Source organism: Enhydra lutris, unplaced genomic scaffold (assembly GCF_002288905.1).
Source record: "Enhydra lutris kenyoni isolate GAN:26980312 unplaced genomic scaffold, ASM228890v2 scaffoldscaffold63, whole genome shotgun sequence".
In the NCBI taxonomy this organism is placed as follows: Eukaryota; Metazoa; Chordata; class Mammalia; order Carnivora; family Mustelidae; genus Enhydra; species Enhydra lutris.
The window spans coordinates 4,749,524-4,776,952 of NW_019154147.1; the positions used below are offsets into that span (position 1 = coordinate 4,749,524).

Consider the following 27,429-nt stretch of genomic DNA (forward strand, 5'->3'; position numbering starts at 1 on the left):
CATCCTCCCCATCTCCCTCTTTTCCTCAGTTCTCACCCCTCTCTTAAGCCTTCAAGAACCCATAGGCTTCTTCCTCCGAATCCCATTTTTTCTATAACGAAGCATGTACTGCGTCCTTTAAGGTTGTTTGCTTTCCCCCAAATTCAACGTATTTCCCTCAGTTTTATTTGACTAGTTATAATTCTTTTTTTCAACTCCCACAATGCTTAAAAGTGTCTTGCACCCAATCACATTACTAAAAAAGTTATAAAAATCCTACTTAATTTCCTTATCACTGGATTGCTCTTCTTTACCCCTATCAGCTCCTGGCTCCCAAACAAAGCGGCCCACGACCCCGCGGAGCAGCACGGAGCAGGCAGGCCCCAGGCCCCTCTGGACTCACAGCCCGGGGGTCCCGGAGCCCGCCGGCAGCGGGTAGGGCCGGGCCGCTTCCGGCCGCGCAGTTCCTCGCTTATACCCGCGAGCTCCGGAGAACCCCGGAGGGGCCCGGCGAAAGGTCGGCCTCCGCAGGCCCAAGCCGAGAGGAAGACCGCGACGCCGCCCGCGTTTGCAGACCCCGGAGCGACCTGAGCGGGCCTAGCGGCGATCGCGCAGTGACCGGCGCCAGGGCCGACCGACTGCCACGAAGCGACCGCCACGTCAGGGCAACTTCACAAAACCCGGGCGAGGGCGGGTGACGCACACCCGGCGACCGCGGCGGGGTTGGGCCCGTGGCCAGACGAGGAGGCTGACCTCCAGGCCCGGCGCCCGGTTCAGCTACGCCCCCGCCGGCGCCGGGACCCGCCGGGCCCTCAGGGAGGCGGGGGGAGCCGCGGAGGAGGCGGTGCCATCGCGAAGCCCGCGCCCCGCCCGCACGCTCACACCCCCACACACCTCCCGCCTGCAGTCGGGGCCGGGGCTGGGCGGCGTCTGCGGAGGCTCAGTCGGCCTGGCCCAATCGGCCCGAGCCGCGCTGACACCCGGGCAGCAGCGGCGCGGAAAGGTAGAGGCGGCGGGCCGGGAGGCCATAGCCGGGACAGCGAATCGCCATGGAGACCCGCTACAACCTCAAGAGTCCAGGTGAGCGGGGCCAGAGGCGGCGGGCGGCGGCGCCGGGTGGGCCGGGGAGGGCGGACTGACCCTGGGCTCCCGGGCCCGGCGCTGCGGTTTCCTCGCGTCCGCCGCCACTCGCGGCTCCGCTTCGGGGTTTCGCGTTCTACGCGAGACCGCCGCCTGCCGGGATGGTGCAGGCCGCAGGGCGGCCGGGCGGGCACCCGCCGCCAGTCGTGGGTACCCGCCAGTTCCCCGCAGCACCCGGACTTTCCCTTTCCTCATGTTGGGCGCGTAGTGCTGGGTCCTGAACTCATCCCTGAGAACAGGTGTAAAGGTGATGTCGGTGGGTAATAGTTAACAGTCTCTTGCGGTACCTAAGCCCAGACCGTCGTTATCCCTTCGTCGCTGCCACCGGACTTTTATTAGCTGTTTGACTCACTTGCATGTGAGGATTTGGTTGTTTAAATATCCCATTTGCAACATTTGGGGCGAATGGAACTACAGACCTAGTGGAAAGATTCTGTACTAAACCAACGAACCAAAGAGCTAAGAAAACTAGTTAGATGGGCCGTGTACTTTAGAGGAAACCATGATTTTTGCCGTGACGGCTGACATGGTATATGTCTATGTTCAGTCATAGAGACTTCCTGTATTTCGTGCCCCTGCTTCATTCACAGAATAGCCCGAACAGTCCTAGCTTCAAGTTCTTTTCTGGTGCTGTATAAAGATGCAAGAAAAGTCAGCAGCTCTCCCATATTAAGGCAGGCTGGAAATGAATCACTAGGGTCCGTAAGTGGTATTTATTCTATTCTATCTGTACCTTGATAAATTTGTCAGGAGGGAGAAACTCCACAGTTCAGCTCTAAATGATAATCCTAGAATATTCGTGATGGTTTGACCAAATATTGCTGCTGCTTATTTTTTCCTTCCAAGAAAGCATCCTTTCAGTAGGAATCAGCAAGATTAGCATCCTTATGAAAAGAGCTGACATTGTGAATTTTTTATTAAGAAAATACTTAATATGTAGAAACTCCAGAAAAGTCTGAGGATATTGATTGAACAGAGCATTGTGAGCTTGAGTGCGGTCGGGCTGAGATGTGTTCTTAGGTGAAGAACACATCTTAGATGAAGAATTGTGTAGAATGGGTCATAACATTTGCGGGGGTCCATAGACTCCTTTTAAAAATCTGGTGAAGGCTGTGGGCTTTCCAAGAAATTCATTTATACAATTCAATTTCAGTGGGTTAAGGACCCCCCCTCCAACCCACACCCCTCCCATCTCTTCTGAACACCTGGGGAAGAAAGGAATTTAAAAGAGAAAGGGAAAGAAAACCTTAGTTTTAAGGTTAGATGGTAGAATGCTTAAACTGTTTAGATTGTCATAGATTTAAATAAAACTACGTGGCTAAAAATGTATGGTGACTCCTTGGTCACATGGTACCGAGTTCCGTAGGACAGCTGAGGACCTTAGTGGAATATCCCGAGAATAATGGAAATATAAGTAATAGTGCAGTTTAGAATGGCGACTTGGTGGGTCCCAAGACAACATTGTTGTTAGAGCACATTGCTCAGGTTTGATAGGTTCTCATACCTGAGGTTATGAAAAGCTTTCAAAATTCTCCAGAATTTTGTACACTTCCAAAGTATATGATCTGTCAGCTGGCTGAGCTTTGGTTGACATGCCTCTGTATTATAAATTGCTTCCTCTTTTTGGTATCATTTCCTCAAAGGTGGTATTGCTGTTCTACACTAAATTATTTTTTAAGATCTTTTGTTGTTGTTACTGTGTGGATCACTTGGAGTTCATGGTGAAGGTGAATTAGATGATATATGGCACTTACTAGAAATGCTAGGAGGCATGGTGAAGCTTCCTTCCTTTGTTTTATTCTCAGTCCTGTGATATTTTTAGAGTAATGCCTATGTGAAAAAAAGTGTTTAAAAGCACTGCACAATGGAAGGTACAGAACCTTTTCTCTGTAATGTGCAGTTGTCTTAGAGGTATGGATCGTACAATTAAGAGAATACACATAACTGGTTCAGGGCCAGTGCTCTAGCATGTGGATAGTAATTTGTTCACTTTGTAATTAGGAAAACTTATTTCTTTGTAATTTTTCTGGAATGGACTTGTGGTTATGGGCAGAGCTCTGTATGGAGCCACCTCCTAAGCCTCTGACTTAGCCTGTCAATAGTTGCTATGCATCAAGCTCCCCGATCCCTTTTTGGGTCTGCTCTGGCCAAGGTAGTAGGGTCTCTTAGTACAAAGTAGGGAGATCTAGGTATAAAGAACGTTCTGTGGGAGCTTTCTTCACACAGGCCTGTGGGTGTGTTTAGCAGGTGATTGGTGCATATGAGATTGGTGCAAAGGCATCCACTATCTCCACCAGAAACTTGGGCATGACCTATCCATGCCCTTAATGTGAATTACTGGTGATTTAACATCTTCACCCAGATTTTGCACAGACTGAAAAAAACCACTATGAGGTAATAAAAAACCCAAACTCATCAATTTACTCCCGTACCCCAAACTTGCACCTCATCCCTTATTCCAGGGATTGACAGCAACTAGGCACTTGTGGTAACCATCTTTGCTCTCTTGGTCTGTGTCTTTACTCCACCCCCTTGCCTGGAACAAACACACACATGTGCGCACACATGCACACACACAGGCACCAGTCCATGCAGACAAGTATTTATTTATTCGGCCACTGTTGTCTCCAGATCCAGTAAAATAAAATAAAATAAAACAAAACTGATTTGATCACTCCTCAAATTGAAAGATTTTCAGTAGCTTTCTAATAGCTGTAGGTAAAGTTCAGAGTAAAGTGTTTAGCTTGGCCTACAGGGCTGCTCATGATTGGATCTTTGTTTGCCTTTCTCACCAACCTAGTTTTCCACAACTGTGCTCCTTTGCTCCCCCACCCCCATCTCCTTTGCATTTTTTTTTTTTAAAGATTTGTTTATTTATTTGACAGACAGAAATCACAAGTAGGCAGAGAGGCAGGCAGAGAGAGAGGAGGAAGCAGGCTCCCCGCCTAACAGAGAGCCCGATGTGGGGCTCGATCCCAGGACCCTGGGATCATGACCTGAGCCGAAGGCAGAGGCTTTAACCCACTGAGCCACCCAGGCGCCCCATCTCCTTTGTATTTTTGCCATGTATCCATCTTGCCACAAGTGATTGTCCATATGGAGCCACTCTTCTCACCTGTATGCCTTGATCCCTGTTGGAACCTCTGCTTGCAAAGGCTTCCCTTTAATCTATTGGAAATTCCCATTCTTCATGTTTCTTTAAGGTTCAGCCTTATTCAGCTACCCTGGGCAGACTATTAGGTAGACTATAAGGTAGTCCCTGAATTTTTACACACTTAATGTTTTTTTTTTTTTTTAAGATTTTATTCATTCACTTGACAGACAGCGATCACAAGTAGGCAGAGAGGCAGGCAGAGAGAGAGAGGGAGAAGCAGGCTCCCTGTTGAGCAGAGAAGCCCGATGTGGGGCTCCATCCCAGGACCCTGGGATCATGACCTGAGCCAAAGGCAAAGGCTTTAACCCACTGAGCCACCCCGGCGCCCCCTTAGTCAGTGTTTGTATTGGAATTGTTTTCATGTCTTTCTCACTATGAGTTTTTTGAAGGCAAGAAGCAGGTCTTGGTTATTCTTCTGTCTCCATCACTGAGACATTCTTTAGATGTTTGTTGAATGGGTACCTTTGTAGGGTCTTTCTGGGCAGAAACACTAGTCCTTAAACATTTACTTAAGTGCTTTCACTGTGGGAGCAGGAAGAGGCACTTGGGGAGCAGACACTGCGTTCATATCCTCAGTATACCTGCCTCCTGCATTTTATGTATGCTTTGGAGGTTGATTATATTAAGATACTTGTTTTCCAAGAGAAAGTAGACACATGAGAGACAGTGACCTGTAAAAGATCTCTTTAGCTAGAGCTTTGTCTCCAAAGCCCAACATAAGCCTAGTGAGGTAGAGCCTGGGCATGGGAAGATTGCTAATGCCTGGGCCCATTAGAGCCTAGAGCCTGGATCTAGAGAGATCATATGGCCTCCATAAGAAAGAGGAAGAGCAGGCATGCAGGTGCTCCCCACTTCTTTCCCTGCCCTGGCACATCTTATCTCACCATGGTAGAAGAATTCCTTGAATAACCGAGCAAAGCGATAAGAGAGGAGCTGATCAGAAAAAGCTTCCTGACAATGTGATAGCTAGGGATGGAGAGTATCAGGAGTGGCAGACTATGCACTAGCCCCAGTTGCCAGGCAGTATTTTGAAACTTGGCTATTCCATGGAATTAATATTTCTGCTTGGGAACCAGAGAGCCATGCCATATGTTTACGGCCTGGTTTTTGAACCAAAGAAGAACCTTATATCCCAATCTATTTCTGACCTTAATAACCTGTGACGGGGGGGAGGGGAGGGGAGGAAGGAAAGGAGAATTATATGAAGAAATTATTGACTCCCATTTGAAAGGTACAAACATTGAAGAAGAATAAAATTAAGTGATTTATTTAAGGATTTAGAGCTACAAAATGTCAGAGCCAGAAGTTTAATGCAGCCTAATCAGAGTCCATATTCTTTTGCACTAAGGCGTTTATAATATATGTAATTTCAGAAAAAAAAGATCATGAGAACACTAGACTAATATTACCTCTGTTTAGCTACATGGCTTTAGCTCTCACATGGTATGTTCCTTTAAATACATTCTTTTTTCCCCCCCTTAAATACATTCTTAAGTCAATTCTGACCCTTTCTTACATCTCTCGTAATATCTAGGTACTGTTGGGTGTTTATTTTCTTCTCTCCTATTGAACTGAGCTGAGTGGGAAAGAGGCAGAGAAAATGTGGTAAGGGGATGGAATGACATAAAATCTGTTCTTCAGCTTAATTATTCAGCCAGCTGATGAGGAATAAAAGGAAAAAAAATCTCTATGGCATCTTTGATTGCTGACAGCAGCCAAATTACCTTCATAACAGCTTCCATGATTTTATTTATATCTAATAATACTGATTTGAAAGAATGATATTTTTGTGTGGCTTTACATCGGGGTTTTTCCATCTTTGTTCTAAGGGAGCTGTTCTGGTTGAAGAAGCCAGCATGGAAGGACCTTCAAGCTGTTTATTTCCTTCAACCTAGTCTATCGTAGGGTCCCATGGAACATATAGAGGTTCTCATTAAACTTTTTTTCGAACGAAGGATTTTATCTTATTGTCAAATAAGTTTGAAAACCATTGCCTTTAATCAGATGTTTGGAAAGAGATTTTTGGAGGGATAATAGGAAAATTCAGGTAAGCTAATATTTGAGTGCTAAGCCCCGAGGAGCCTGCAGTGAGTAAATTGTTTAGCAGGAAAGACTGGTGTTAAGTAATTACAAGTGAGAAGAACTTTAGGGGACTCAATCTAGTTTCTAGGGTAGTGGCTTCCAAACCCGACTGACCATTAGAATAACTTGGAGAGTATTTCTGGTCTCCACTCCCCTCCAGGATGCCTTAGAAATTTTTATCTGTCCAGGTGGGAATCTCTAGTCATTCCTCAGCATGCACAAGGGAAGGTGTCAGGGAGACCTTCCTGAGGAAGTTCCTTAAAGCCCATCTAAGTGAGACAGGGATTGGGACTGGGAACAGCATTGCAAGCTGAGGAGCATGACAATTGCTTGATAAGAAACATTTAGGTAGGGGTGCCTGGGTGGCTCAGTTAGTTAAGTATCTGCCTTCGGCTCAGGTCATGATCCTGGATTCCTGGGATTGAGCCCTGCATTGGGCTCCCTGCTTGGTGCAAGTCTGCTTCTCCTCCTCCCTCTGGCCCTCCCCCCTGCTCATGTTCTCGTGCTCTCTCTCTCAGATGAATAAATAAATTAAAAAGAAACATATGGGTACATATTGAGACATCCCCCCTATCATGTTCTAGATACAAGGCTTTTGTTCATTTCTTTGATTTCCCCCACCACCTGTCCCACGACTACAAGCTCCTTGGTAACCAAAACTATATTTTATTTTGGTCGTAGTGTAACATCTAGTATATACTCAATAAATAAGTAAATATTTGATGTTCAAATACTTTGATCAAGTGAAAAAAGTCTGTGCTTATATGGACCTAGTTCAGTGCAGGAGATGGAAAAGAATTAGTAATTATGGAATAGGATAGTGACTTAACTTTTCCCCCACTTAGGAACTCTTGATTAATATGAAATTTTGGGAGCGCCTGGGTGGTTTAGTTGGTTAAGCAACTGCCTTCAGCTCGGGTCATGATCCTGTGGTCCTGGGATCGAGTCCTACGTCGGGCTCCCGCTACTCTGTGGGGACCCTGCTTTTCCTTTGCCCTCTGCCTGCCACTCCCCCTGCTTGTGCTCTCTCTCTCTATCAAAGAAATAAAATCTTTCAAAAAAAATATGAAATTTTATGCAGAAGTCCTGATACATACTGAACTGTTTGGTTGTATGTGTGTGGTAGGTGTTCTCAGTTAACCTCTTTCCCCATAACATTCCAATGTGTACTTCCATATATTTTACTTTTATTGTTTCCTCTGCCTTTTCATACCCATGCATAATTCCTACTGTCTTTCTTTCAGATCTGTATGTGACCCCTTTTCTCTTTTGTCTGCTCTCAGGTTAGGTGCCTACCTGGTACATACTTTTCTTAAAGCACATATTGAACTACATCAGTTGGTTTTTAAGCAGAGTTTTGGGGAGCTTGGGCTACCCTGTTTTTCCCTGGCTTTGCTCTCCTACACCAGTATCCTGACTTTTTTTTAGCACCTAAAACTTGAGGTGAGAGGGGCTGGGATCAAAGGATTGACCTTTGATAGCCGGGAAGGAAAGAGTGTACAGATACAGATGGGATTGTAGGTTGTGATGGGCTGCCAACAGTCATTTATTGTGGAAGTAAAAGGCTGTGCCATTAACTCCAAGAGGTGGAAGAGGAATAAGATGAGTAAACAGGTGTGAAATAGTCTTGGGGTGCTAGTTGGAGTGGGCTGGTGGGCTTACCAGAGAAATTCAAGACATTAGGTAGCATGTGTCCCACTGGAGGTTGTTGATAATAACTCTATAATGGCATCAATGTGCCTGCCTCTGTGACTTCTGCTCCCCACCCCTCCTTTCAGTAACGCTCAGCTGTTTGGGTATAGATACCAAATAAGAACATCATTGGGTTGGGTCAGCTAGAATTGCATTTTATTAGGGGATTATGAAAAAACTCCTAAGAGCCATATGTGTGGATGAAGAGGGAAGTGACTATAGATGTAAGTGGACATAGAAAATTATGGGGTCTGTGGATTGGCAGTTTTAATTAAGCTGAAGAGTCATTTCAAAAAGGAATTCAAGGGGCACCTGGTTGGGTCAGTCAGTAAAGCTTGAGACTCTTGATCTCAGGGTTGTGAGCTCAAGCCCCACACTGGGCATGGGACCTACCAAAAAAAAAAAAAAAATCAGTTAGAACTAGGGAGATTCAGTGACCTCTGGGGACACCCATTTATATTAATGCACGAAAGTGGGTGGAAATTCCCAAGAGGTAGAAGATGTGGTGGTGGGGGCGGTGTCTACTGTTCATGAGCATGAATTCCAGAAGGCACATTTTTGTTAATATAGGCATTTTAACAAAATAAGACTTGGATTACCTGTATTAGAATCCCAGCTGTCATTTACTAGTTGTGTGACCTTGAACAAGTTACATAATCTCTCCATGTTTTCAGTTTCTTTGTCTGGAAGATGGGAATAAAAATGGTACCTATCTCATAGCATTGTTTTGAAGATTATATGAGTTAATGTTTGAGTGCTAGCATATATGAAGCATATGTAAGTATTTATTAAATAAAAATAATACTGCCCTAAATATTTAATTTAATATATAATTCTTCTAATGCCTAGCTACCATGTCCTTCCCTTTTCTAATTAATACTGTTATCTCATAATTAAACTTTTACCATACTCAGTTGAGCTAGTCCTCTACACATTTTTTTTACTGAAATAGGAACTTTTTCATTAGGTTTGTTAATCTGTGCTAATCTCTTGGAAAAGTATATTTTAAATGTCTCTATCTTGTGAATTTATTTTAGCTGTTAAGCGTTTAATGAAAGAAGCGGCAGAATTGAAAGATCCAACAGATCATTACCATGCACAGCCATTAGAGGTTAGTTTCCATCTTTTACATATGGATTTTAATACTTTAATATTTTAAATGAATTCCTTAAGATTTTTTTTTCATTGCTTTGAGTCATTACAGATGTGTTTGGTGTGGTTTATTGGTATGTTTTACTCCCTGCATTTTCTTAGTATTTATTTCATTAGCCATTCAGAATCCGACATAGTAGGAGCAAATTTCTAGTCTCTATAAAATGATCTCAGATGCTAAATTGGTTTTAGGTTTTGAGTGTGGGGGAGGGAGAGGGTAATGAAAAGAAACCCAAACTCTTTATGGTTTGGAAGACCCCTTTATGGTTTGAAGGGACCCTTGCAGCTAGTCTGGGCTTCTTGCACAAACATCTCTATCTCCTTTCAGTCTTCTCATTTGTAGAAGGAGGGTATTTAAATGTGCTCAGTCTGGCTTCCATGATAATAGTGAAAATAAAATATAATAAAATATGTGCAAATATTTTACACACTGTAAACTATAAAGTACTCAGGGACCCTAAGATGATGATAGCATATTTATTAACATTACTATTTATAGGGGCGCCTGGGTGGCTCAGTGGGTTAAGCCGCTGCCTTCGGCTCAGGTCATGATCTCAGGGTCCTGGGATCGAGTCCCGCTTCGGGCTCTCTGCTCAGCGGGGAGCTTGCTTCCCTCTCTCTCTCTGCCTGCTTCTCTGTCTACTTGTGATCTCTGTCTGTCAAATAAATAAATAAAATCTTAAAAAAAACAAAACAAAACAAAACATTACTATTTATAAATAAATATGCTCTTAAGCATCTATGAGGGATAATTTTTTAAAGTTTGTTAAAATAATCCACATTTATAGCAATTATTTGATTATTAAAGGATTCATTTAGTTTAATTAAATCTGTAATCTAATTTATGAATATATAACATTGCTCAGCTGTTTTTAAATGCATTTGTTTAAAAAATATTAAAAAAAGATTTAGCTCTCGTGGGACATGAATGCTAGATTAAATAGCTTTGATTTATAACTTTTATACTTGAGATGTTTTGTGCATTAGAAACTGTTCTAATAATAATGTGAAACATTTAATTTTTCTCACCCAGGAATGTTTCTGGTACTCACTAATAAAGATGATTAAATGTTTTAATGTTAATGATTCCTGCTGGTTATTGTTTTTATTCAGGATAACCTTTTTGAATGGCACTTCACAGTTAGAGGACCCCCAGATTCTGATTTTGATGGAGGAGTTTATCATGGACGAATAGTACTGCCCCCAGAATATCCCATGAAACCACCAAGCATTATTCTTTTAACGGTAAGAATTCTTGGCTTTTTGGAATGCTTGTGATTTACCTCTTCATGGTGACAGCAAAGCATGGTTAGCAGACTTATTTTCATTAAGAAGTAAAGCAGAACATTGTTATAATTTTGTCTTTGGGGACCAGAACTTGATAGTACAGTTCTTTTCCCCCAAAAAATAATTCTGAGGAATTATTGATGCTAATGAATGTACAGTTATCATAGTGTGGTTGATAGGATTCAATGAATTAGGGGATACAAAGTGCTAGGCAGTGTCTGGCACTTGGTAAGTACTCAGGAAAGGGTAGTTAATGTTATTATATGTCTTTTTTTTTTTTTTTAAAGATTTTATTTATTTATTTGACAGAGAGAGAGAGAGAGAGAGATCACAAGTAGGCAGAGAGGCAGGCAGAGAGAGAGAGGGAGAAGCAGGCTCCCCGCTGAGCAGAAAGCCCGATGTGGGGCTCCATCCCAGGACCCTGGGATCATGACCTGAGCTGAAGGCAGAGGCTTTAACCCACTGAGCCACCCAGGTGCCCCTGTTATTATATGTCTTAATCACATCATCACCTTCAACTTCTCATCTTTCTTATACTCTTTTCTTCAGTTTTCTCATTTTTACGTACAGCTCTGAAAATAAGAACTGTCACAAGGTCCTCAATAAATGTTAGTTTATTATTACCATTTATATCTTAGAATTTCTGTCTTCACATATTTCAGCTCCTTGTGAAGGAAAACTGTTGGTCCAATTTTCTCTAATTTTTCCTGGAGTGTTGTTCATTCGGAGTAAATTCCTCTCTTATTAAGCTCTCCTTCCCTCCTTTCCTTTAATTTGCAGGTAGGTCTAATTATCCTCTAACCATGAAAAAAGCAAAACAAAACAAAACACAAAAGTCTTTCTGTATCTCTCCTACCTCTTTAAGCTGTTTTGTATTCCTGTTTTATGAAATTGCATCATCCTCATGAAAATCACTGCTGTCTCAGAGCCGCCTGCACCACTGTCTAGTTAGGTGACACCAGGTCCTTAGGTTTTCCTAGCCTCTGCCTGTCTTCTCTTTTAGACCCCTCACAGAGCCTAGCTCAGTACTATACTCAGAGGAGGACATCAGGACATCATGATACATCAATTACTTAGATTTCAGAAAGGTGCTACAACTTCTAAAAACAGCTTTTATTGTTTTACAAGTATTTGTAGAGTGTCTATAAGAGGACAAAAATCTGTACCCCATTGAAGATTATATTCTTTTCAAGTTTTCTTTTAAAATTATTTATTTATAATATAAATATATTTGTGCTTACAAAGTATAAAACATTAAATACATACATAGTTTTTAAAATGTCTTGTTTATTCCAAAGGCTAATGGACGATTTGAAGTAGGCAAGAAAATCTGTTTGAGCATCTCAGGACATCATCCTGAAACTTGGCAGCCTTCATGGAGTAGTAAGTATTAATTTAAAGTGAATATAAATCTACAACTCTAATCAATTCATAAGTATAAAGTATAACACCCTTTTGAGACTGAAAGCTGTTTTGGATAATTTGCTGTTACTGAATAAAGAATAAAAATTCTTTCCTTGTCTTATTTTTGCCATCATTTTAATACAACCACCCTAACCTGTACCTCTTCAGTGAAAGCCTGTGTGTCTTTTTTCTCTTTCCAGAGTAAGCCCAGTTCCTTTTACAAAACAACTTAGATTGATGTTTACTTTTTATTCCAGTAAGAACAGCATTACTAGCCATCATTGGGTTTATGCCAACAAAAGGAGAGGGAGCCATAGGTTCTCTAGATTATACACCAGAGGAAAGAAGAGCACTTGCCAAAAAGTAAGTTTTGCATTTCATTCTTTGTTAAGATTTAAATATTATTCTGGGTAATGGCTGATAGGGGATACGCTCAGTTTCTTACTTTGTGAGTTACCTTGGTTTCAGGGTCTAGTCTAGTTTTGCTGTTTTAGGATTTCATTTGTAGCAGTTTACTACTCAGGGGTGACCAGAGTCTAAAGAATTGATTTCATGCTGTCTAGTTTTAGAAAGTAGTTGGTAATATCAGCCTGCAGTGGGAGATACCTTTTCCTAGAAAACAGTTCTGATCATTTGTCTCTACTTGGGCAGAATTACAGATGGGAAGAAAAACAAACAAACAAAAAAACCAACGTAGTTGTTTATATGTAGCTTTCCATAAGATTAAAAACTTCTTGAAGGTAGGGAGGGAGTCCACTTTTATCTTGGCATCTACAGTATTAGGCTCAAAGCAAATGCTCAATAAATAATCCTGAATAAAGTAAAGGAGATTTTCTTTATTAAATTATGGCTTCCTAGTGGTCTTTCCTTCTCATTTTTTTCAGATGCGTTCTATCTGTATAACCCAGATTAGTCATCAGATTCAGAGTAGCCTCTCCTTTGAGTAGTGCAAAAACTAATTCTTTCTTTCTTTTTTTTTTAGATTTTAATTATTTATTTGACAGAGAGAGAGAGATCACAAGTAGGCAGAGAGGCAGGCAGAGAGAGAGAGGAGGAAGCAGGATCTCCGCTGAGCAGAGAGCCCGATGTAGGGCTTGATCCCAGGACCCTGGGATCATGACCTGAGCCGAAGACAGAGGCTTTAACCCACTGAGCCACCCAGGCGCCCCCAAACTAATTCTTTCTGTCTCTCTCTTTTTTTTTTTAAAGAACAACTTCTAACCCAGTTTATTTTTTAATCAGTGTGCATAGTGAAGAGACCTTATAAGAAATCCTACCAAGGTACTTTCTAATCCTAGAATACTAGACCCAACCCTCAACAAATGTTAAAGATTCCAAAATTGCAGTGAGGTGAGGAGGAAGAGTATTTAAAGTCACTTACTTCTGTAATTCTTGATCTTGATCATTTTCCTGCTTTGGACTCTGCTGTCTACCACTTCTCAGACGTATTATGTTAATTAAATTGTAGTATATCTTACCCTTCCACTGCCCAGAATATGTCCTATGTAGATATTTGTTAAATCAACCAGATTTTAGTGTCTGAAAGGTTTGATAGACTCTTGGATTTTATCAACAGCTTTTCTTTTTAAACCTTATTTCTAGTTTCTGGGGATATACCTTACAGCAGCTGTTATTCACAAATTATATGTACTTGAATATATAGCATTTGTTTCTATTTGATTTTCTTGGTTGGCTTTCTGTCTTGATACTTTTATTCAGTTCATTTCATGTATAAGGAAAAAAAGAACTTTTGTTTTTTTGTTCTAGACTTCCCAGTGTATATACTCTAGGTTCTTAATCTATGATAGAGGCTTTTTAAAAACATGGTTTTGCATTAGTCCATGGTAGCATATTGTCCTTGTGGATAAACTAATATATTAAAAATTAACCTTCCCCTTTAAGTTTCATCTGGCTTCTCAGTTAAGAGTGGACACACTTTAATGCAAATAATTTGGATACAGCTGACTCTTAAAAGCATATGGACAGCTGTGCTGCTTCTGATGAAACACAGATATTCAGCAACAAGTACTAAGTTAACAATACTTTTACATATATTTTGTTCACATGAAGTTGTTTAATAAATTTAAACATGCTGTTAAAGACCAAAGGCTTCTACTATGTTGAAATGGGAATCCAATTAAGCGGTTTTATAAAAAGTTCAGCAATGTAACCATATATACTTCTGTATATTATACATATTTACTTCCAGTCATATAAATCCTTAGCACTCTTATGGACTTTAGGGCACTTTTGGCTATCTCTGAAATACAAAGGGGAAAATGAAAACATAGAAAAACAAATTAATCTTGGGAAGTAGTCTAATTAACAGATTTATCTTGAGTCTACTTAATATAATGAGTGATACATTTCAGAGTCTTTGGATTTTATACGAGTTGTCTGTCTTTCAAGTTATACTGCTATTTTTTTATTTTTGTGTTTTTCCAAGTTTTTGTTTAAATTCCAGCTACTTAACATACAGTGCAATATTAGTTTCAGGTGTAGAATTTAGTGATTTATCACTTGTGTCCAACACCCAGGGCTCATCACAAGTGCCCTCCTTGATCCCCATCACCTGTTTAACTGCACCCCTGACCTTCCACCGGCTCTCCCTCCACCACACACACCTTGCCTCCCCTCTGGTAACCCTCAGTTTGTTCTCCATAGTTAAGAGTGTGTTTTGTGGTTCGCTTCTCTCTCTTCCCCCATCCCCACTTGTTTGTTTTGTTTCTTACATTCTACATATGGGTAGAATCATATGGTATTTGTCTTTCTCTGACCTATTTCACTTAGCATAAGTTATACTGCTATTTAGTTGAATAGGGTTTGTGAATTTTTTCCCTAGAAATATCTGTAAATTCTATTTTTGGTGGCTTCTTTACTGTTTTATGTATGTTTCAGCTAAAATATAATTCAAATTTTATAATGGACTTTTTTCCACAGGCTTAACATAGTTTTGTTATGTGTGATCGTGAGGACAGTGTAGTTAGACATCGTATATATTTTGTTGTATAGCTCTAAAGCTTAGTTTACTTTAGATAGTATGTTGGAAAAAAAGTGGAAGCTAAGCCCTGGATTTTATTTTTTTAACTTTAGATTTTTAAAAATTGAGATATTACTGACATGAGTTTTTGTTGTTTGATTTTGTTTTTTTTTTGAAAGTTTTATTTATTTAAGTAATCTCCACACCCACCATGAGGCTTGAACTCATGACCCTGAAATCAAGAGTTGCATGCTTTTCTGACTGAGCCAGCCAGGCGCCCCAACATGAGTTTTTAAAATTTTTTTTTTTAACACCAACCTAACTTGTGTATTTGTCTCAGAACTGTAATAGTGCCATAACTATAGATGTATGTATGTAGATGAATATGATATGGAATTATTCAGCGTTCTTTTATTTTAAATTGAATTATTCACTATTTGAGTATCTTGAATTGACATTCAGGTATTTGATTTATACCCATCAAAAAAATTATTTCCTACCAGATCACAAGATTTCTGTTGTGAGGGATGTGGCTGTGCCATGAAGGATGTCCTGTTGCCTTTAAAATCTGGAAGTGATTCAAGCCAAGCTGACCAAGAAGCCAAGGAATTAGCTAGACAAATCAGTTTTAAGGTACTCTAAATTTGTGAATAAATTCTAACTATGTGACCCTTTTATTTACTGCCAAATTCTGGATAGAAAGTAAAGCAATATAGTTCTGTTGCAATAATGTTTTACAAATAAGTTTTTCTTATTCCAAAACTAATAATATACATTCACAAAGGAGTCCAGCACAGTGGTTAAGGGCTTGGACTCTGGTCCACAGTGCTGGGGTTTGGATCCTAGATTTGCTCTTTATTGGTATTGGATATCAGACATGTTACTTGGCCACTCTGTACCTTTTTCTTATCTGTAAATAATGATACTACTTATCTTGTAGGATTTTTATAGGATTAAGGGATATAATACTCACTTAATATAGTACTCACATAAGTGTATTGTATTTAGTACTGGCCCTGATACTTAATAAATTTTAACTATTATTTAGAAGATAGAGTAATTTAGAAGAAAATAACAATTATATATAATCCCATCCCCAAGAAATAACTGCTGTGAATATTTTGGTATATCTCCCTTATGTCCTTTTTTTCTACATATGTTTTACTCAAACATAGAATTGCTTCTGGATTTTAATTAGCCCTATTAAAAAATGTCAACCTGCATCAGGTAGCATGCTGCTTCCTCCCTATTCACCTATCTTACATCCCGTCTGTCCTTTCATATCCGGTTCTTGAAAGAAATTTTTCCTTCTGTTGTTCATTGTGTTGGCTAGAAGAGGAGGTGCTTAATAAGTGTTGGTTATTTTCTTCCTTCTGAGGATTCCTTCTGTACTTAAATTGCTTTTCTGAAAATCGTAGAGCCAGATATATTTTGTACATCAGAATTTCGGATTTTAGAAAATACCAAACGTACATCATATTTTAGTACCTGCAGTGGGATCTGGGGCAGTACCCCATAATCAAATCTATTAACATTCCCTCAGCAAACCTGGGAATGTCTACAGTAATGTGGGATAAAAATAACTTCACATGTCACACTTCACCTGGAGGTTACAAACAACTTAATTTGGAATTGTGGATTATGAACCAGGGGTGTTAGTTTTGTCTTTCACCAAGTAACAGCTCCTTTGAGAACAGGTTTTGTCTGTGCTTCTTCCTGAAATACCTAGCTCAGTCTCAGACACAGGAGTGCTTGAGGTTTAACTAATTGATAGTTGATATTAAATTAGCAATTAAAATAAGTCCAACAGAGGATTAGTAGGTGTGGCTTATTCTGTATGTTTCCTGTTCTAACACTGCTCTTGGGTGTACCTTTTTTATAGGCAGAAGTCAATTCATCTGGAAAGACTATTGCTGACCCGGACTTAAACCACTCTTTTTCACTAAATGATTTACAGGATGATATACCTACAACATTCCAGGGTGCTACGGCCAGTACCTCGGTATGGCTCTTCTCTTTTACATATACCTATGTCTGTATCATTATCATTATTTGCAATAGGAGGAGACTTCTAGATGAAATACCTGAATATTTTGATTCTCCTGACCACCTCTCCCTCTAATGAGTCAGATTATCTTAAGCAAATTATTCATACTTTTGGGGTCTTTTTTCTTATTAAATGAGGTTGGGCTAAATAATTTTTAGGTCCTGTCATCTCTCTGGAATTCTGTGATTTCTCTGAAAAGTTAGTCACAGTATAGCACTACACTTTGAATAAAACAAAATATACATACATTAGCCACTTTTTTTTTTTTAAGATTTTATTTATTCATTTGACAGACAGAGATCACAAGTAGGCAGAGAAGCAGGCAGAGAGAGAGGAGGAAGCAGGCTCCCCGCCGAGCAGAGAGCCCGGTGCGGGGCTTGATCCCAGGATCCCTGGGATCATGACCCGAAGTGAAGGCAGAGGCTTTAACCCACTGAGCCACCCAGGCACCCCATTAGCCACTTTCTAAATAGGCACTGTTTCTTTAGCAGGTTTGTTAAGCTGCATTAACTCTCAGTTTATAAAGGACTAGAGCCAAAGATTTGCCTCAGACCTGCTCTGCCCAGTACTGTAGCTACTAGCCACATGTAGCTATTTAAATTTATATTTAAATTATTCAGAATTAATTTAAAATTCAGTTCCTCAGTCACAGTGACACATTTCAAGTAATCAGTAGCCACCTGTGGCTGGCTGCCATATTGGACAGCATAGGTATCAGACATTATCATCTCAGAAAGTTCTGTTGGACAGTGCTGCCTTGCACGTAGTTAAGTGCCCAATAAATAATTGTTGAATGAAAGGTTAAATGAATACTATGTGTCTTGTTAGTTCTGCCCTGACCTATTATCCAGATATTGGTGGGTATAGGTCATCAGAGATTGATTAAGAAAATTTGACTGGATAGTTGCTAAATAAGTAGGATTATGGGGGAAAAATATTGATTTTCTTTACATATATTAAAAGAAATACTTTTTTGGTAACATTGTTTGGTTGAGTAGCTACATCTTTTTTTCCCCTCTACAGTTTTAGAGAGTATTTTAAAGGGTCAGGAAAATTGAAATAGAAGCTGGCAAATACAGATTTGCCTTTTCCTCAGGAATAAGTTAGTATAATGTGGGACTGAATGGTCCTGAGTGGCTGTTCTCTCCTTTTCAGAGAGTGAGATGGGCAGAGAGAAGTAGGTTGGAGAGAGAAGGGGAGAGGTGCACGGGAGGAAGTACTTGGAGGACTGGAGATGAGGGGGTATGAGGAAAAAGCGGATGCTGAGAGTTAAATCATTTTTACATGATCCCCATGTAATTATTAATTGCAGAGGGATATTATAAATTAATTTTGAAGTATTAAAAAATTGAGATTACTTTTAGTTTAGTTTTTTTTTTTTTTTAAGATTGTATTTATTTATTTGACAGAGAGAGAGATCACAAGTAGGCAGAGAGGCAGGCGGGGGTGGGGGAGCAGGCTCCCCGCTGAGCAGAGAGCCCGATGCGGGGCTCCATCCCAGGACCCTGAGATCATGACCTGAGCCGAAGGCAGAGGCTTAACCCACTGAGCCCCCCAGGCGCTCCTACTTTTAGTTTTTAGTTAAAAATGGAACCATCTCATTTCAGAGAGGGAAGGGTGGCTATCTTTTCTCATCTAAAAGGACAGTGTCCTGGTATTTATGGTGTGTTTAAATCTGTCTTCAGTCTCTTATATCTGTGTCAAGTTATATTGTATTTCGTATACTGCAGTTATACTTATTCTACTTGTAATTTATTTTATTATTAATTATTTATTGTCTGTCTTCCCAGAATGTTAGTTTCTTGAGGCTCAGAGCTCTCTTTTTACTGCACTGTATCCCAGTGCCTGGCCTTGTGCCTTGTGTATAATTGGTGGGTCAATACGTATTTGTTGATTGAATAAATGAATCTTAGGATTGGCACTTTTAAAAAAATACTAGAAATACAGGCAAAAAAATTAAGAAGTTTAAGTAAATTACATTGCACAACCAATATTATTACAGTGATATTTTCTTTTTTTTTTTTAAAGATTTTATTTATTTATTTGACAGAAATCACAAGTAGGCAGAGAGGCAGGCAGAGAGAGAGGAGGAAGCAGGCTCCCTGCTGAGCAGAAAGCCCGATGTGGGGCTTGAACCCAGGACCTGGGATCATGACCTGAGCCGAAGGCAGCGGCTTAACCCACTGAGCCACCCAGGCGCCCCTACAGTGATATTTTCCATTTTGATTTGGTTTGATTTGATTTTTGTTTTAGTGTTTATTATTGCAGTATAGTTGATGTACAGTGTTACACTAGTTTCAGGTGTGCATTTTGATATTAAAGTACATAAAACTTAGAATTCTTTTTCATAGATACAGGTTACTGATACCAGTTCTGGTTAAAACACTGAGAAGTAATCAATTGCTATAGTTGCACGTTAAGCTTTTAGTTACATTCACATACAGATTATCTCAGAGTATAATTATATAATTTGATCACCATGGACGTAATTGAAACTTGGTTTTGGCTAGGGGTGGCTGCTTTACATGCAAGTGTAATATAAATTCACTAAAATGTTATACATCAAATCCCAGATAAGCTATGTTTTTTTAGCCTTGAGGGGGTGAGAGATTGCCCAAAGTCTAAATACAGCAGATAATATCAGGCCATCTGTTGCTTCTTGATGCAGATTTTTTTAGCTGTGTAGAAATGAGGAAATTACTGATGGTAGTTTTATGTTATTCCAGTCTGTCAGATTTTTTTCCCTCTTCCTAGGTATTGAAGTTCTGAATAAGCCATTCCATTTTGTATTAAAAAGCAAACACAAAACTCCTCCACAGATGCTGGTTATTCTAGATCATTATAGAAAAATTTATGTATTACAAGGGAATTATTTGTGATTGATGGTTTTTTAAATTAATTCAGTTAAATACACGTCATATACTTCTACCTTCCCCCAAATGGTCGCTTCATCTTAACTAAGGAAACAGAAACTGGTATGACTTAAGTCTTTATTCAGTGACAGGTATATTTGGACAAGTTTAGGTTAACAGCAAACATTTAGAAGTTCTACCACCAATTGTACACAGCGTTTTGAAAATGCTAAAGCCAATTTCATGTGAACTGCCAAAATTTTGTCCAATTAGTCCTTAAAGTCCAAGCAATCTAGCTTCCTCTGGGTCTGTAACCTTCAGGTGCTATCATTTTCCCTTGATGGGATTGGTTTTTTGGGGGATTGTTTTAAATGGGAAAAATTTTAGAATTTTATGGTGTCTCAGCGCTAGTCAGTAATAGTAATATAGCCAGAAGGATCCTGAAATATGGGAATCTAATTAAAGCAGTATGTCTATAAAATATTTCCATTAAGTGCATGTACTAAAATATCATCTAAAGTCAATGTTTTAATAAATTGTTCTAAATTTTTTTTTGAAAGATTTCATTTATTTTAGAGAGAGGGAGTGGGTATGCATGAGGGGAAGGGTGGGGGAGGGATAGAGAGAGGGAAAGGCAAAGAATCTGAAGCAGACTCCTCCCCAAGGTCAGAGCCCCTTGGGTGGGTGGATCTCAGGCCCTGAGATTATGACCTAAACTGCAACCAAGAGTCAGCCCCTCAACTGCCTGAGCCACCCAGGTGCCCCTAAAATGTATTAATCATACCAACAGGGGTCTGCAGAACTCTCCTAAGTAATGACTTTTTAAAAATCTTAATCTGTGGGGTGCCTGGGTGGCACAGTGGGTTAAGCAGTGGACTCCGGGTTTCTGCTCAGGTCCTGACCTCAGGGTCGTAAGAATGGGCCCCCAGAGCTCAGCCAGAGTCTGCTTGGGATTCTCTCCCTCTGCCCCTCCACCCTGCATCTGCATGCACTCTCTCTCTCAAATAAATAAATAAATCTTAAAAAGACAATAACAACCAGGGTCACCTGGGTGGCTCAGTTGGTTGAGCGACTGCCTTCAGCTCAGGTCATGATCCCGGAGTCCCCAGGATCGAGTCCCACATCAGGCTCCCAGCTCCATGGGGAGTCTGCTTCTCCCTCTGACCTTCTCCCTCTCATGCTCTCTCTCACTCTCTCAAATAAATAAATACAATCTTTAAAAAAAAAAATAATAAAACCTAAATGTAGTGTCTCCAAAGGGGCATATTAACAGTAACAGTATTAATAATAACTAGCATTTAATCAACAGTTGCGTGCCCTAAGCACTTTATATCGTTACTCCTTTTAATCCTTACACTACAGAATTGAGTATTATCCTTACCATATGATGAAGGAGCTGACTCTCAGGCTGAATAATTTGCTTAAGGTCCTGCATCTCCAAAGTGATAGAGCCAGCCGAATAATGCTAAGGCTCCCCGTTTTAGTCAAGTATATGGGCATTGTATTCTCCCCTCAAACTAATGGAAAAAAATAACACATATAAAATAAAATCTAAAATAGAATCAATCTCTTGTGCTGGTTTCTGGACTTATAGCACCTTCATGTTTTTCCTTAAGAGCCTTCCCTGTAAGCCTTTAGCACTTTTGCTGAATCAGACACTTCTGGTTTCTTGGCAAAGCAGTTAGAAGAATGGGAGATTTCAAATGGAATGTTGCTATATCAGCTGCTATATAATTCAGCTCTTCCCAATGAGTGCTTATTAAGATCCTGTATAATGTCTGTGACAGTGTGAGACCTCTAAAAATGCTGCTCCCTTCAGAGCTCCTTGTTGCTGGGAGTCTTGGAGTTTGAAGTCCCAAGTTCATGCAGCTCTAATTCAGTATCGGCATTGACTTTTATTTAAAGTCAGTAGTTCCTTTTTTTATCTCTGTGTTATGGGTCACTACATTTGAGTATTTCCAAAGGACAGTTTTAAGAAACTCAGATTATTCACACCTTTTAATGCTGAAATGAATATCAGATTTAAAGTGTAATTTCTTTTGTAGGTAACTTAGATCAGCAGTTTCTTCCCTAATGTTTATAGTTGTTGCCAGGACAAAGCCCATCCTCTTCCTTTTTTTAAACTTTGAGGGGAGCCTGGGTGGCTCAGTTGGTTAAGGCTCTATCTTCAGCTCAGGTCAGATCTCAGGGTCCTGGTATTGAGGCTCTGTGTTAGGCTTCCTGCTCAGTGGAGAATCTGCTTCTCCTTCTCCCTCTCCCCGCCTGCTTGTACTCTCTCTCTCTCAAATTAATAATAAAATCTTTTTAAAAAATTATTTGAATTACATTATTTGATTTTTTCCCCTTCTAGATAGTGAAATTTTCTCTAATGGAAAGTAGTTTAAATGTTTTATATTTACTCACTTTTTAAAGTTATTCTGACGAAAACATGCATTCTTATTTTTTATTTGAAAGGGTATTGGCGCTAATATAACCAGCTCAAGGTGTTTTCAGTAAAAGAATTAAAGGCCATCAGGTTATTAGAGGTAGAGTTAAGGGGTCTATATAAATAAAATGGAATTTGTATTTTTGTAGCGCTTTCTTATCTATAAACCGTATTTAAGATTTTGAATCACGTGGTACCACATTGTGGTTATCCTTGACCAAGCAGTCATTGTAAGAATAGAAAGCAGTTGGTATCTTGTGCTTTGTGGGGCCAACTAGTGTGCCAAAGTATGCTTTACATACATAAAGTAACACAATTCAAATAGACAGTAAAAGGTTCTTCTAGACTTGTGCTTAATTCATATGGCAGGAGTTAAAAGAAAAGATAATCGTGTCTTGGAAACCACATCTAATTTTTATAACTGTACTGCTGTGGAGAACGTATGGTTTGAAATTCTTCCCTATGCTGTATGATTGTTGGTGGCCGCATGTTGATGCAGTTAGATAATGTTGGAAGAGACCTGGTTCATGAGAGGTCAACACTCACTGTTGAGAGTGAAACTCTTTGCCATTTAGTTTGGCAAACTTTCAAGCTGAAAAGAAATCAGATTGCTTCTTTCCTTGGCTCTCCTGCAAGAAGTGAGGTGCCTGGATGTTTAACAGATACTGCTGGAGTTACACCTGAAGGGAGAGTAGAAAGCCATCTCTAGAGCAGATGGCTGAACTCGGTCCTCATCTTGTTTGTTCCTGATAAAGTCCTCCTCTGCCTGATGCGTTCTCAGAATAAGTTGTGTTGTTGGCTTATTTGGGAGAATGAGTAGTTATAGCATTCAGATCATTCTGGGTAGTTTTGCCTTTAGTCATATTCTAGTGCTCTGAGATTCTTTGTACTCTTGAATAGATAACAGGTATATATACAAGTTTTCTTTGCCAGTTTCAAACAAAGTTTCCTAAAATTTCATAGTATGGAGCCCAGAACACCTCAGCAGCATCTCTTCAGCAACCTGCTCAGCCTGTAGTTAAGAATACCTCCATGAGCCCTCGACAACGCCGAGCCCAGCAGCAGAGTCAAAGAAGGTCGTCTACTTCCCCAGATGTGATCCAGGGCCAGCAGCCAAGAGACAACCACACCGATCACGGCGGATCCACGGTTCTGATTGTCATCTTGACTTTGGCATTGGCAGCTCTTATATTCCGACGAATATATCTGGCCAATGAGTACATATTTGACTTTGAGTTATAATATTGTTTTGTGTCTTAAGAGCTGTGACTCAACTGCTTCATTAAACATTCTGCATTGGGTATAATCTAAGAATTGTTTACAAAAAGATTATTTTGTATTTACCCTTCATTCCTTTTTTGATCCTTATAAATTCAGTATAGATATAGTTAGACTTTCAGACTGTGTCTGCTTAGTTTAAGGGACTGGAAGTCAAAGTCCTTTGTCTCACCATATGACCTGCTTTACAGAGAAATAACTTATTGTTGTTTCTCATGCCTCAGCTTCTTTTTATGTAAATTTGTGATACTTTTCTGTATGACTCTTTTTGAAATTTTTGGATTAAAGAAAGTGTTTTAAGTTTCAGTGAGTATTACTGGTTACTCAATACCATTTATTGAGTACTCTGTTTCTACTTATGTAGAATGATATAGGGATAAGAGTTGGAAAGGGAAAGTAGGGCTCTTCAAATAGCTTGGTGAGAATGTCATTCATAGGAGATATACTGGGATGCCCATTCTGTGACTTTGTGTCCTAAATGTCGTTCAGTGAAAGTAACTATTTCAGTCAAACATTTATGAGAAAATGAGATCTTTGTTATTGGATGTTATTTGGAAGGAATAATGCTTTGTAACCACTTTGATATGCTGTTATCCCCTTCTCTCCCAAATGCACACAAGATTTACAAAGAAAGAAAGGAAACGGTCCTCCATAGATCTTTTTTTAAGGAAAGAAGGGTCCAAGCCAGGAAATCACTTGGTTTCCTTCCAGAAGTCAAGTGGAAGGATCTACAGATTTTAATGTTTGCTCTGCTTTGAACTGTATCTCTTTTGGAGGCATTATATGCCTAGCTTTGTAATCACTATAAATTTAATTATTCTAGGAATATGTATAATGTTGAAATATTTCATGTACCATTTTAATAGAAAAGCTCAGGGCCCAAGTAAAAGTGATAGAAATTAGAAAAACCTTTCCTTAGAATTGTCCACCTAATCAGAGCCCAAGAAATAATTTTCAGTGCAAAATCAGTATATAAGTTAGTGCTAGCTAGCTCCACGGATTCTGGCAGATAATTTTATCATCATAATGCCTGGTGAGAACATATAATCACAGAAAAACATTCCCTTCAGCACATTCAGTATAGCATTGAGGGCCCTCTTGAGAGTTATTTGTTAATGAAGATTTAATTTTTAAATACAGGCAATCCCCTGCTTTCAAATAGGTTATATTCTAAAAGTGCATTTGTGAGTTATTTATTTTGTTTTGTTTACAACTCAGTGTTGTAAATGGCGTTCAGGTTCTAGACAAGTCCAAAAAGTCCATAATGTATCTTGAATACTTTGGGGGATGGTGTTCATAAAGTCCTTAATGTAGTTTTAACTAACTGAAATTATAGACAAGATAGAAACAATTTGTAAAATGGTATTAAAGGCAAATTTAATTTTTACTGCTGCGATGGACTTTTGTTCTGTTAATTATCAGACACAATTTCTATTTTCATCTAATAGCCACATCTAAAGTGAGAACATACTGTATACTATTATATAATACAGAATTGTCTTAAACTTGAATAAATTAGCATTTTAAAAGTGTTTACAGATTGTTTCTGTTATATCTATAGCCAAAGTTGGTAAAGTCTTAAAAAGCTCAAGGACTTTATGAGGACCTCCTCTGTCAGGAACATTATAGGTGACCATTTTATAACTTTATTGCCATGAGAAAGCACATTCTGAAGTCTTGGTTTGGAACACAAAATATTATAGATACTGGTTCAGTGGTCTCCTAGCAAGAGGTCACTGACCCACCTGGGAAGACCAGATAATGTTACCACCAGAGAAGAAGCAAGTCTCCCTGCTCTCAGCCTATGCTGAGATTAATCGTGTGCTAGGAACAATCTTCCCTCCACTTCCTCCCAGTCAAACCTGAGCCGGCCTCTGGATCTGTGTGATCTTGTTACATGTTTCCATGGGGTGTACCAATACTTAAAGATTGATTAATCCAAGAAGATTTTGCACTGTGCAGGTCCTTCTCTATCTGATTTACTTCTCTTCCCTCCCCTGTCAACTGACAGGCCACCTTCTTGTTTGTGTTGGCATTTTTTAAGCGCCTGATAATACATATCTGAAAGTGGCATATTCTTTGTTCTTTCCCTTTCGGCTCACAGAGGCTACCTAAAAATCCTTAAGTTGTCAGTCGGATCCCCATCGTGGAGCCGATGAGCAAAATCAATCTTGGGCGCTATTCTTACTGGAATGCCACCTGAAGAGACTTCAGAAAACTTATTTTTAAAGCCCCGGTTTATCCCTTTAATTAGAGTGTAAGGACAAAACCAGGTGTGTGATCTGGTTAGTAAAGGCTTAGGACTCCTTCCCCCAGTCCTCAGATTTAAGTTAATTCATGGCTTTTTCTTTGACCAACAAAGCATATGAGTACATATCAAGGTAGTTAAAATAGCATGCTTGAAAAAAACATAATGTCTCTTTCACCTGTAACTGTTTCAGCCAATGAAAGCTTTCAAATTTTATGTATTGTGGGGCTTTTATGTAGCACTTTACATTTTCATGCTGCTTATTGTTTTATTCTACTGAAATAAATGAATTTCATCAAAATTCTCAATGAATTTTTTAAAAAGCCTTTAAAATTGTTTATCATTTTGACTATAGCAATATAATATTTCCTATTTCAGGAGAATAAGAAATCTTCTTGTTATTTTTGGCTATGAATAAACCTGGTATCTTGAGACCTCCCATTTTTATAGACCACAATCTGTAAACAGGCAAACCTCACACATTTGGACTTACTTGAGCAGAATTCTAAGCTGAAGTACTGAAAAGCCTGTACTGTTGCATTATTTGCAAGTAAGTATATGATAAGTGAATGCATTTAGTGAACCTGACTCTTAAAGACTAATGTGTGCATTAACATGGGTGCTGTTTAAGCCTTGTGGGAGGCTGTACATTGCTCAGAAGCTGTTTGGAACACCTCTTGAACAGTTGCCTTCAGACCTAGTTTGAGCTGCTCAATAAAACCAGTGACTTTATTCATACCGTATTCTGACCACAGGTTGTATTCTTTATGTTATTCGGTCTTCTGTCCATTCTACCTCCTTAAATATTCTCTCATGTCTTACCACTTCTCTCTGTGTTCATTGCCATTAACCCTATTGAGCCTTCATCTCCTCTGAATTAGTGTAGTAACCTCTAACAAATCTCCAGTCTTGCCCCGTTCCTCACCCCTCCGCCAGAGTCTTCTCCAGTGTGCAGGTCTGATTCTGTCTCCTAAAATAGGCTCGCATCCTTAATGCAGGTAATAAGGCTGTGTGTAGCGAGACTCCCACTGAGCTCTCTGGCCTAATTTGACAGCAGATGCCTCCTGGGGCTTCCACAGCGTTGAGTTTGAGCCACTGGGGCCAATCCTCTGTTCTGAGAGAAATAAGCAAATGTTAGTTATATATCCACTGCCTTGCACCATATACAAAACTCAACTCAAAATGGACCCAAGACCTTAATGTTAAGAGCAAAAACCATAAAACTGTTAGAAGAAAGCATAGTAAATCTTTGTGACCATGAGTGAGGCAGTGGTTTCTTAGATGCACAAGTATTTTATCAAACAAACCCTTCGTGTTTCAAAGAACATCATTAATAAAGTGAAAAGTGAAAAGACAATCCCGGGTGGGAGAAAATATTTGCAGATAAAATATCTTATAAGAAGCTTGTATCTAGAATATCTAGAGAACTCATAACAATAATGAAAAAGCTAACCTGACTTAAAAACAGCAAAGGGTTTGAATAGATACTTGTACAAAGAAGATGCACAAATGACCAATAAACATGGAAAGATGCCCGAACATCATTAGTCATTAGGAAAACGCACATCAAAAGTACAGTAAGCTACTTCACATCCACTATGGCGGCTAGAATAAAACAGGTGTTGGTGAGGATGTGGAGAAGTTGGAATTCTCATCCATTGTTGGTGGGGATGTAAAATGGGGCAACCACTTTGAAAAACTGGTAGTTC

General features: G+C 39.6%; 1 protein-coding gene across 1 annotated transcript; it reads left to right on the forward strand.

Annotated features, from left to right (window-relative positions):
* The first annotated feature begins 793 nt into the window (after positions 1–793).
* Positions 794–26,032, forward strand: LOC111158826 (ubiquitin conjugating enzyme E2 J1). The gene is made up of 8 exons (XM_022521107.1): positions 794–1,059; positions 9,085–9,158; positions 10,313–10,444; positions 11,785–11,869; positions 12,148–12,253; positions 15,374–15,503; positions 16,753–16,872; positions 23,158–26,032. Exons 1-8 carry the CDS (start codon positions 1,029–1,031, stop codon positions 23,434–23,436), a joined length of 957 nt encoding a protein of 318 aa, XP_022376815.1. The 5' UTR covers positions 794–1,028; the 3' UTR covers positions 23,437–26,032.
* The last annotated feature ends 1,397 nt before the right edge of the window (positions 26,033–27,429 follow it).